Below are 13075 nucleotides of genomic sequence, written 5' to 3'. Positions count from 1 at the left end.
GGATTAAAAAAAACAAATAAAAACAATGTGACAACTGGACAACTGAACATGTCCCTATTAGCTGGCAAATTAAGGAACTTGTTAACATAATTAGATCTATGCTATTCAATGTCTTATATAACTTGACTGATTTAATCAAAGGACTTAACTGTACTATAACCAGAAACCAGCAAAACAAGGGCTGTTTGTAAAACACTCATGCCCCCCAAAATGGGCTGTCCGTTGTAGTGGCAGCCATTGTGTGAATAGGTTAGACACCATTTAACTGCTTCAGGTCACTGTGACCTTGACCTTTGACCTAGTGACCTAAAAATAAATAGGGGTCATCTGCCAGTCATGATCAATGTACCTATGAAGTTTCATGATCCTAGGTCTAAGCGTTCTTGAGTTATCATCCGTAAACCAATTTACGGTTTCGAGTCACTTTGACCTTGACCTATGATCTAGTGACCTGAAAATCAATAGGGGTCATCTGAGAGTCATGATCAATGTACCTATGAAGTTTCATAATCCTAGGAGTAAGCGTTCTTTAGTTATCATCCGGAAACCATTTGGTGGACGGACCGACCGACCTACGGACAGACCGACATGTGCAAAACAATATACTCCCTCTTCTTCGAAGGGAGGCATAAATATTGATTTTTTAGCAGATCCAGTCTACTCTAAGGATTATTTTTATAATAAACAAGAGATTGCCAAGCAATAAAGTCCCCTACCGGTGACACTCCACCAATTTCAGATTTTTATATATATATATTTGTTGCCATAGCAACCAGAATTCTTGATGTAGGAACAAAATGATATGACGTGCATAATATTCAAAATGCCATTATTGCCATCTATCCATTTTTCAATTTTCATGAAAAATTAAAATCTCACAATGAACAACAAAGTTATGGCCCGGACAAGCTCATTTATGACCATTTTTGACCTTTGAACTCAAAGTGTGTGACATTGACCTTGGAGATATCGACGTAACTCTTTCGCGCGACACACTGTCCAATGATGGTGAATAAATGTGCCAAATGATCTTAAAATTTCACAATGAATGACATACTTATGGCCCGGACAAGCTCATTTATGGCCATTTTTGATCTTTGAACTCAGAGTGTGACCTTGACCTTGGAGATATTGACGTAAATATTTCGGGCGACACACCGTCTGATAATGGTGAACAAATGTTCCAAACAGAGCTACAGATAAGCTGCGTATTTGCGTAAATACGCAATAAAAAATAGGTGGATACGCAATGTTTTCAAAATCTGTGCGTACCGGTACGCAAAACAAATCGCCGATACCCAATTCGAGCCACCTTCTATGCCTAAGGCTAATGAAAAATCACATTTTGTTTTGGCCGTTTTGAATCGAGTCTTAATCGACAAGCGCTTTTCTTATCTGGTAACTTATTTACCAATCGTTTAGCTGATAAAAAATGCGAGTCAAACAAAATGACGTCTCAAGGCAGACGAAAAGTTGCGCAAAAAAATACAAAAACATTTAGATTCCTTTGTCATGGTAAATCAATCTAAATATAAAACAATTGCAAAGGGCATAGTTGATGACTATAATGAATTTTGTTTGGGGCATTTTCGGTCAAAATACATTATATTATACTACCACAATACCGTTCCAAACCCCTATGATGGGGTGTGTTGGGTTTCTAAAACAAAAGTACTGGCCCATATTATTGGAACAAAGACAAGTAGAAACACATTCGATGAGTGGGTTGAGAAATTCCCTTGTCTTCAGATTGTTGAATCTGATAGCAGAAAGATGGAACAACCTATACTGCGATTGAATACATAACAGTGACTTTATGTAGGTACGGTTTTGAGAAGCTAAATTCACGTTTTATTGCAAATACCCAATTCACTTGTTTGTTTTGGTACAAATACCCAATTATTTTTTATATGAGCGGGCATCATACTTTTGGATACCCAATCACGTTTTCCATTACCCAATTCATTCTTATTTTGAAGGGTATTACCCAATTACCCAAAAAAGCTTATCTGTAGCTCTGGTTCCAAATGATTTTAAAATCTCACAATGAACGACATAGGTATGACCGGGACAAGCTCATTTATGACTATTTTTGACCTTTGAACTCAAAGTGTGACCTTGACCTTGGAGATATTGACGTAATTCTTTCGCATGACACACCGTCCAATGATGGTGAACAAATTTGCCAAATGATTTTAAAATCTCACAATGAACGACAAAGTAATTGCCCTGACAAGCTCATTTATGGCCATTTTTTATCTTTGAACTCATAGTGTGACCTTGACCTTGGAGATATCGACGTAATTCTTTTGCGCGACACACCGTCCAATCATGGTAACAAATTTGCCAAATGATTTTAAAATCTCACAATAAATGATAAAGTATTGGCCCGGACAAGCATTTGCCCTTTGAACTCCAAGTGTGACCTTGACCTTGGAGATATCAACGTACTTTTTTCACACGACACACCATCCCATGATAGTGAACAAATATACCAAGTCATTTTAAAATCAAAGGATAAATGACATAGTTATGGTCCAGACAAACTTTCGGTTTAAAACACACTAATTGACCCCATGACCTAGTTTTTGACCCGGCATGACCCATATTCAAACTTGACCTAGACATCATCTAGATACAACTTGTGACCAAGTTTGGTGAAGATCGGATGAAATTTTGGGACAGACCGACAGACGGACAAAGTGACTCCTATATAGCCCCCATTACCAATGGTAATGGGGGTATAAATATGAAGAACTTTTAAAGTTATCGCAGGATCCAGAAAAGTGTGACAGACAGACAGACAGACAGACTGACTGACTGACAGACTGGACTGACTGACAGACAGAGCGCAAACCATAGGTCCCTTACGGTTTAACCGGAAGGGGACAAAAACAGCCTCGCATAAAGAGAGCAATGCAAGTTTTGCCATGTTTTGTATAGCCATAATATATAGAAGCTACATTGTGAAGTACTGTGTGAAGCATGGAAGTGTCTGTGCATTAAGCTATCAAGTGGGAAAATCTGCAGCAACATCAAGCAAATATCTCCAGGATTAATGGATAAATATTTGAAAACCCCAGCAGCTGAGCTCTTAACCTAACAAGAGCTGACCCAATGCAAATACTTTCAAGATCTTTGTGTAAATACTAATTAAATCTTGGTAGGTCACACTGCACTAACAGTGAGTGTATCCCCACCCAAACATATTCTTATGCCTAACTTAATTGCTATTGAATGTGCAAACATGTGTAAACAATATCAACTTTTTCCTAAAAACAAATCCAAATAAGATTCATGGCTGCAAGTATCAAAAATAAACTGGTCCGCTGGGATTTGTGAGCAAAGTTGAAGGTAAGGCCAGTAAAGTTATGCAAATACTTGACAGTCAAGGCAAGTGCTTTTTTACAGTTTAAGAAATTTTATCAGATTAGCAGCTACATGTATTTATAAAATATCTCATTTTCAAATTAACAAGCCAGTTACAGGGTCAACAGGCTTTAAGTGTGTGCCTATTTCAACTTAACCTTATTATTTTAAAAGCCACACTTTTTACAAACAACTTCTAATTTAAAGAAATGCAGATGTCCATGCCTTCCCTTTTCCAGTAATACAGTCAAATGAAAAAAATACTATGCATTTTTAAATATTAGATAAAACTATGTCCTAACTGAACCTTCCTCCAAAAGTGCATGTTTTAAACTTATTAAATTGATTTCATATTTTGTACATATATATTTGGTCTCATGTTTGGTATATATATATATTCGGTTTCGTGTTTTGAATGTATTTATTTTGTTTCAAGTTTTGAACATATTTATTTGGTTTCTCGTTTTGAACATATTTTAATTGTTGTTGTTTTTAACATATCTATTTGGTTTCATGTTTTGAACATTTTTATTAAGTTTCATGATTTTAAAATGAAAATCTCTAACATTCAAGCAAGTTTTACTCATCAATATGCCATGTATTAAATCTTCATCATCAATCCAATACCCAATAGTAACAACACTTAGAGCATAAATATTATATGCGAGAAATAGCTTGTACAAATCACCAGTCATGCACAATCAATGGGATCCTATTCATAAGGCACAGATTTTTTGTTTTATTGGTTATCATATGCAGTAAATGACAAAAAGACTGTAACCAGTCATTCAAACAGAGATTGATTCGATCTGCAACCAGCTAGAAAGCGAATGAAAGCCATCTCTTCACAAAGTATTGATAAAGTGAAACTGTTCTCAACAGATTTGATTGGATGAATACTTTCCAATAATCAACTTTTGATCCTTAAAATATAACTACAATTTTTACAAATGTTTGACAAAATATATTTAAATGCATGTTTTTTGTTGGTTCTTTTAGGTGATTGAAATTTTTACAAACGAAAACTGGTAAAATGTTTGTTTAACAGGGACCAATTATGGCAGAAGATTTAAACAAAAGCTGTGTTCGTGAAACACAATGCCCCCTACTGCGCCACGTTGAAGCCATATACTTGACCTTTGACCTTGATGGATGACCTAGACCTTTCACCACTCAAAATGTGCAGCTCCATGAAATACACATGCATGCCAAATATCAAGTTGCTATATCTTCAATATTGCAAAAGTTATGACCAAGGTAAAAGTTTTCAGACATGCAGCGTCTTATCAGGGTCTGCGCTGTTTGCTTAAAGGAATTTCTGTAAGAAATATTCTAAATACAGAAATAAATATACTAGACATCCCTAATTTTGGAAATAAATTGATCCAATTTAGAAGGATGGGAGAGTCCACTGGGCATAAATGGGTTAAAAGATTGTATTTTCACTTTATTGCATCCGAAACCCAAGGCTGATTTAGGCTTACTAAGGAGTATTTTTCCTGGACAGAAACTCTTCTTTTAAGAAAATCTTAAGAAGCAGTAACACCCAATGTTTGCCTGGTTTCTTACCAGTAGATGCTTTATTTGAGTGGAAAACACTATCAGCTTTTCTGATATCGTTGTTTTTTCTCTACCCATACAGAGAATTAAACTATGGACCTCTACTCTAGTAAAGTGCACAAGCACCATACTATTCAAGGTAGGGTGTAGCCCCTTGCTATTTCAACATCATTTTTATTTGTGAGTGTTAGCTCCATGAAATGCAGACGCAATTTTGCAAATCAGTATGGGCTTAGCTTCGCTAGGAACCGTAACCCGTGACTGCCTGTGTGGATAACTGCAGTAAAATTAAGCAGAGGAATGCTAAAAGTGTCTGCTCTAACAACTGCATCTGCCTGTTCTCACTGGTACAGTACATAGTGTGTATATAACAGCTTGTAAGACAACGTTGGCCAGTCTATTGTTTATCATTGAAATCTGTACATATTGGCTGCTTCCAGGGAAAACAGGGCTTAATGCATGTCAAATAAGATTAGCCTGTGCACACTGATCAGCTGTATCAATGATTTGTAAAAAAAACACATCTTGACCTTGTGTTTTACGACACACTCTTTATAAATTTGAATGGGTTGTGGTCATTTCAAACTTGTGATATAAAAAGCTATAACATGATTTTGAAAACTGAGTTGCTTCTAAGATTTTACAACAGCGAACAAATTCAGTGCCTTCAGCGCTTTGATTAAAAAAGACTGTGTATAGTTCTATGGAGTAACACCAGCAGCAGCAGTTCACCACATATCTATCGCCAGCTTGACTCACCAGCCTCTTATTAATAGCATAACCAGACATGTGTACAATATGCAATTATCTTCCATATTGCCTACTGGATTTTTTGTACCCATCAAGTTGTAAAGGTCTTTTTGTCTTATGACATCAAAGATAAATTAAATTAGTAATAAATCATGTTCAGAAAGATCAGAAAATATTAGACATCAATTTACTGTAATGATTCTCAAAAAGAAATAATTGAGTCGCGTTCTGAGAAAACTGGGCATAATGCATGTGCGTAAAGTGTCGTCCCAGATTAGCCTGTGCAGTCCACACAGGCTAATCAGGGACGCCACTTTCCACTTTTATGACATTTTTGTTTAAATGAAGTCTCTTTTTAGCAAAAATCCAATTTTGGCGGAAAGTGTTGTCCCTGATTAGCCTGTGCAGACTGCACAGGCTAATCTAGGACGACACTTTACGCACATGCATTAAGGCCAGTATTCTCAGAACTCGACTCAATTGATCTTTATCAATGTGCATATGAAGTATGTTATTTTTCAGCTGCTGGTCTTTACAATTTAATTAAGAATTCAAAAGCATGGAATACATACTACAGAGTGTATGTGATTTTTCTTTCTTTTAAATAATATTCAAATAATACACATGAAAATGTACATGCATGTATAACAACCATCAAAATTCCAATCTTGACTATTTTCTAAAAATTACACTGCACAATGAACTTAAGAACAACATTATGTCTGGGGTTCAGTTCCCTAAGATTAAATGCCCAAGGTATAGATTTTTTAACACATAATCCTCATCTGACAAAATTGCTGCCAATATTGGCCCAGCATAAATCTGCATCTGTTAATGTTCCGTATCTGTCTGACAAAGTATTTCTGCAGATTCTCTGGAGGATGCTTTCATCATTGAAGAAAATCATGCAGCAATTTTGTTGACTGATGATTCTGTTAGATTTGACATTAATGTTGCTCTGAAAAATTTCACCCCATCTTTTAGAACAACAAAATGACAGTTGGAGGTATGGAATCATTTTAAAGTTTTTATTATATATGCTGTTGTTGATTCATATAAAGCCATCCTTCAGACAGTCAAATACATCACTTTCTAGTATGTTTGCTACTATCAGCTTCTTGTTCTTTTAAATCACATAATGATTACTTACAACCAGTTTATGTCTGTATATTACATTTAGGTCGCCCTGGGGTATGGCCATGGTGTCCAGCTAGTGACAGGGAGGTCAAGGATTTGATCCCTACTGTGAAAGCTTTCTTTAGATCTACCCCATAGACACCAAGTACTGGTTCTAGTTCCAGGAAACGGACTCAACAGCGTTTCAAAAAAGTAGTAACTATTACTATTAAGCTCAAATAAATAGGTTTGAACTAAACTAAACTAAATTACATTGAACTCCAAGCATTTTGACCAGCAAATAAACATTTATTATGCCCCAGGATCTAAAGATCGGGGGTATATTGTTTTTGGCCTGTCTGTCATTGTATGTGTGTGTGTGTCCCAAAACTTTAACGAAAACTTAAACCTTCTTCATAACTTTTGCAATATTGAACTTGATATTTGGCATGCATGTGTATCTCATGGAGCTGCACATGTTGAGTGGTCAAGGTCTAGGTCAAGGTAATTCTTCAAGGTCAAAGGTAAAAAAAATAAATCTTTAACCAAAAATTTAACCTTCTTCATAACTTTTGCAATATTGAACGTAGCAACTTGATATTTTGCATGCATGTGTATCTGCACATTTTTAGTGGTGAAAGATCAAGGTCATCCTTCAAGGTCAATGGTCAAAAAAAATAATTCAAAGTGGCGCATTAGGGGGCATTGTGTTTCTGACAAACACATCTCTTGTATGATTCAAGGTTAAAGGCTTCTCTTCATATGGTGTGGAAAATAATGTTCCAAACCCATAGGACCTTGACCCCCAAATTAATATGCTTCTTTCTTAACTCTCCACATAGAAATATAAAATGCTAAGCGTTCATGCTCGACGTAACAGTAATATTGACTTGACCTGTCACTGACGGACTGCAGGATGGGATAATCGTTATAGGGCTTCAGCATTAATGCTTTACCACTCAGATTCACACTTTGACCTACTTGTAGTCCATTCGAAAATCAAATTAAATTTATGAACTTTCTTACTACATTAAAGTTTTAAATCTTTCATTTCCTACCCAAAGATACTAATTTACAGCAAACAGCATAAGACCTGGGGTGGTATTCCAGAAGCATCTTAAGTTAAATTTTATTTTTATCCTTAAATAGGGAATTTTTCTTATTTTTTTCATTTCATATTGCAATATTTAGGCATCAAATTACATCGAAATAATATCATTATGTCAATGTTATTTGAGGATTACCAAAAAAACATTGTCTTTATTTAGTAAAGAAATACAAAACATTGTAATTTTTAACTTAAGTGAAAATATTTAAGAAATGACTTAGGATGTTTCTGGAATACGACCCCAGAACAGGTTTTATCCTGGTTGCATACAGCCATTTCCACTTTGCTTCTGAGTGAGAAAGGGTTCAGATTCCAGGGTCATACACCCATGCTATCAACAAACCTTTGACGATGCTCAGCTGGTTGTCTCCCCCTGATTGGAACTCGTACAGCGCCACAAACAGGTTGGGGTCATCTTCGCTCTGATTGGCCAGCAGGTTCTCCTTTGACATCCACTTTGACCCCAGCGAGTCCAGGCCACCAGCGGGGGCGTCAGGCAGGGGTCGGGCGGAAAACAGGGACTCTGAAATCACACATAAAAAAGGGATTCTAAAATCACATATAATAGAGGGATTTACTTATTGTAACACTTCAAGCACAATACTTGATGGGCACTTCCTCAAAGGCTGGTCATTTTTTAAATTCAAATTAATCTGCAAACTGATTTATATCATCACACTTAAATATGTTTAGCAATTAAACTAATTTATGCAAAAACAATACTTGAGTCTAACAGGCACCAATGCCCCCACATTCCACATTTGTATCAAAACTTCATTTATAATTTGTTTTTAAAGCAAATTCGTTGAATTGATATCTCCCGCCATAATACTTCTGGACACAAAAGTTTTCAGAACGGATGGACAACGCCAATGTGCATCATCCTCTTATCCTCTTATCTTTTAAATTTCTTTGACTAACTAATCATTTTAAAAAGATTTTGATTTGAAGATGCGCATGGACTCGGCGCCATGTCACGGATCGCGACTTGCCTCGGCATGTCTCGGCGGACAGATGCGAAGCTTCGTGGCGAAATGCAACTTGCCGCCGCATACTGACGCGGCTTCAACAGTCAACCTGGCATTGACCCATTGCGCCTTGCCGCCGCGGATCGTGAAATATGTTTGTTCCGTGTTGGCTGTACTGTATGCACACACAAACAGACAGACATACAGTGCTACAGCTACATGCCACCCTCTCCATAAGGGGCATCTATACTGTACAAATAAAAATACATAAATAAAAAAGCATATGGTAATCTTTGTATTTTTTTCCAATTGATCAGCAATGTAACCCAATTCTAGCACTAGAACATCCCCGTCCAGTGTCCTGCCATAAAATAATGTCATACAAAAGAACTTGTTCATAGTGTTTGCAACTTTGAAATAAGAATTTGATTATAATAGTGATTTTTAATGAATGGAAATACACATTTTAACAATAGCTCAGCAGTAAGAAGCCTTTATTCTTTGTGGCCAATATCCACTAATCAACCTGTTCTACAACCAAGCAACACCAGTACATGTTATGGCAAGGTATAATTATTATTCTACCACGGCACGTAACTCATTTTCTATATACAAAGAAGGAAAACTACCGTGGGTTATTATCCCGATATACCAGCGGAGATAAGTATGACGTCACTTTGTTCGTGTGCGCACTGTTTATGAATGAAGACGACGTCATTTGATTGTTATTGTTGTCGTGACGTCACTTTTTCACGGAAAAGTGGAAGACGTTTGGTCAAAATAATTCTCATTTATAACCTTTAAATCGCATATAACTAATTAATAGAATCGTGTCAGAATCGAAATAATCAACGTGTAAGCGTTGGTTATTGCGGTAATAACCAACGGTATGTCGTTCCGATGCTTGTTATCAAACCACTCGGGCTACGCCCTCGTGGTTTAATTCCTATACATCGGAACTCCACATTACCGCAATAACCAACGGTAACCCGTCGATTATTTCTAAAATAAAACAGGTGGGACAAATGTCTCATGAAGACTTTAGAATATTTTAAAGACACAAACATATACATGTTATCAAAATAAATGATTTTTTATTTAAAATGTTACTCTTTAAAATGTGCATAATACAAATAAGAATCTGCAATTCTATATATGAAATTCTATATGATCGTATGCAAGCAATCTTTTCTATTAAATAATGAATTAAGGAAATTTTCCGAACATTCTCTTTTAACAAATGGAGTCTCAGTCGTCGAAATTCGCACTAGTCCGACAGCAAAAAACTAGTATTCTTTCTTTCGGGCTTGTAGGAAATCCAATATTACAAGCCCGACGTGCTTGTACAATTCATTAAACAGAAAACGAGTTCCACTTTCATTTTCAATATTTGTAAACAAAGTTTTGAGCCGCTTAAATCAACAGCCGATTATGTTTTAACACACTGCGCACACGTGCTGGGCAATCAGCCGATAATTGGATTACTGCGCATAAAGCGCATGGTTTTGTGGTTCCCGGATTACTATTATGTATAATAATTGTTTTGCGTTGCGTTCGGGACACAGAGAGTAATGGCCAAACAGTTGTCATTCAAGTACGTCGTTATGGAATGCGAATCTGAGGTAACTGTGATCGACGCATTTGTCAACTGGCTTTTTGTAGAATAACCTGGCACTTAATTGCTTATATATTTTCTGGTGGTTCAGGTTTGCTCTCCCTTTCACATGGATATATGGGATACATTTCTGCTAATTATTTACCTTAACTAGATGTATATATTTGTAATTGTGATTTGATTGAAATCCGTGTGTGAAATTAATTTCTTCTTATTTCAGGATCCGAAAGAGGCTGGCTCAGATGACGAGGAAGCTAACTTGGATGAGGATGAAATTAAAAAGAGGTTTTTAATGTATTCTAAAGATTGAATAAATGAATGCTTCTTTGGATGTTTTATGTTATGTTTATCTGCATTTTTAACAAAAATGTTTGGGCTAGTAAAATCTGACTCGGGCTTGTTCAAATTCCAATAGTACTAGCCCGACTTGCTTGTAGATTTAAATCTGAATTTCAATGATGTGAGAAAATATCATTACCTTAAATTTGCGAAAATAAAGAAGCCATTTTGAAAACCATTGTAAATAGTCTTTAAAAAAAAACTTTAATGCACTATTTTATTCTTTGCAAAGATTGCAGTGTTTTTTTTTTCATCATTGTTTAAAAAGTAGCTCTTTGCATTGGAAAAAATGAGCTATTGAAATTGGGAAATTTTGTTTGTTGTGTTTCGATAACTACAATGATTTAATTACGTGTAATATTTATCATTTGCATGCTTGTACATGTAAAATTAACAATATCTACCAGTTACAATCATCTGTATTTTTAGATGTATAAATCTGACACTATGCAAATGTATAAATTAAAAAATACCAATGATAATGGTACACATTGAAAATGTATAATAATTTGTATGTACATCAGAGCTAAAACTAGATACAGAAAGATTATCCTCCATAATTAGACCAAATGAAGCATACAGAAACTGAGAATTAAGTTTGTTTGTATGTGGGGGAGATTTGGCTTTAACTTGGTTTATCCAGTTATTGTGCATGCCATCTGGAATTGTGAAATTGTGAAATACATGACATAACTGGGTCATGGTTCACAGTCCAGTAGCGCTGTTATCCTTCCTTTTTAACTGCGGGGGACTACAACATAACCCAAACCATAAGCAAGCATTCTGAAACTTGCGGTCAGCTGTATTGCAGATACACCAGACTGATTACAGGCCAAGTGTTCATCCATTATGGATAAGCTGCCTATTACGCATGGTCACAAAATCCAAGTCTCCGAGACTTTAGTTGTCTAAACTGGGGATAAAGCACCATAATTACAATGTATTAGGTAACTGTACATATAATATCACTATAGGTATTATGTTTTCTCCTCAGTTACAATACCCTTGATCTCTAAAAGATGGAAAGCAAAAAGATCAAAACAAATTGGCACAGGAAAAAATATATATGGATGATTGATAACCCTAAGCTCTACAACAAGTATTTATCATTAATTAATCATGGATTTTCACTGATCCATTATTCATTTTTGTACACACGTATTTTTTTATCTGACAGGATTATAAATAGAGATCATTGCAATGCAATGCAAAATCATGGCTTATCTTACAAAGCAATAAAATTCTTGAAGAGGACTTGTGAAGTAAAAAAAAAAAAAGTTACAAATTCTGTAAAAGTTCCCATTTGAGATCAAAATTACAAGATAATGCTCCTGTACCTGCAAAAAGCACCATGCCTTTTATTGTGGGCATGTAGATCTAGGTCAACAGCTTCATTGCTACATGTAAGACAAACACATAACAAAACAATGAACCTTCAAACACAACCATCTATGATCTTTAAGCATGGAAATGCATGACAACCTCTTTTATGTCTGTCATTTTTTTTACATTTCTGCTCATTCACATTGTAACAAAGTTTGTAACATCCGCTTCACAATGTTTCACGACTACAATATCCTCGTTGTTGTTGTTTCGTGTGAATCTGCTTTAATTTCAAAACACTTTTGAACTTTCCCTTGTATAGTAATAGAAGTTTATAAATATATTCCTGAACATCTGCAAAGAAAAAAGAGGTCGCTTGTAAATTGTCAAACAATTATTTCCCAAACAATAACATTTTATTGCAATCCCATTTATGGAATATGTATTAATTTTGGAAACATTTCAAGCTTACAACTATATATTTCAAAAGATTGCACATGTACAGTCCAACACTTGTTTAGCAGCTGTTGTATACAACCATTTCAAACCACAAAACTAACATGTATGGTAATTTATTATCCCCTTACAGAGGATTTGGGTAGTCCATACTTATACTTGGGCATTATCAATAGGTTTAATCCCATTTTAAACACATGTCTTACCCTACTACATGTACTAATGGTAAATTACTGCCTTCAAATTAAAACTGACAATTGGTTGGAATATAATGATACAATAATTACCAAGCTTGAATAGATTCTTGATATGAAAGAATAATTATATATACCCTAATTTGAATTTGTATCATATGAGAAATTTGAGCAATATTTTAAGAAAAATACAATATTTTATGTTTATTTATGAAAGATTTTGATAATTTTGAGAATCTGTATGTGTCATGTAAAAATGCAAACATGTACATAATTA

The 13075-nt window shown here is 35.3% G+C and overlaps 1 protein-coding gene across 2 annotated transcripts in view; it reads right to left on the bottom strand.

Moving 5' to 3' along the window:
- LOC127838721 (tyrosine-protein kinase Abl-like) overlaps positions 1 to 13075 on the bottom strand; it is an 84287-nt gene that overhangs the window by 53144 nt on the left and 18068 nt on the right. For both annotated transcript variants that reach the window (XM_052366688.1, XM_052366689.1), the window contains exon 2: positions 8247 to 8426. In XM_052366688.1, coding sequence (XP_052222648.1) covers positions 8247 to 8426 — 180 coding nt within the window. The remainder of the gene's footprint in view (positions 1 to 8246; positions 8427 to 13075) is intronic.

Source organism: Dreissena polymorpha, chromosome 7 (assembly GCF_020536995.1).
Source record: "Dreissena polymorpha isolate Duluth1 chromosome 7, UMN_Dpol_1.0, whole genome shotgun sequence".
Lineage (NCBI taxonomy): Eukaryota > Metazoa > Mollusca > Bivalvia > Myida > Dreissenidae > Dreissena > Dreissena polymorpha.
The sequence above is the reverse complement of the archived record's forward strand: the minus strand, read 5'-3'. Positions and strand labels throughout refer to the sequence as shown.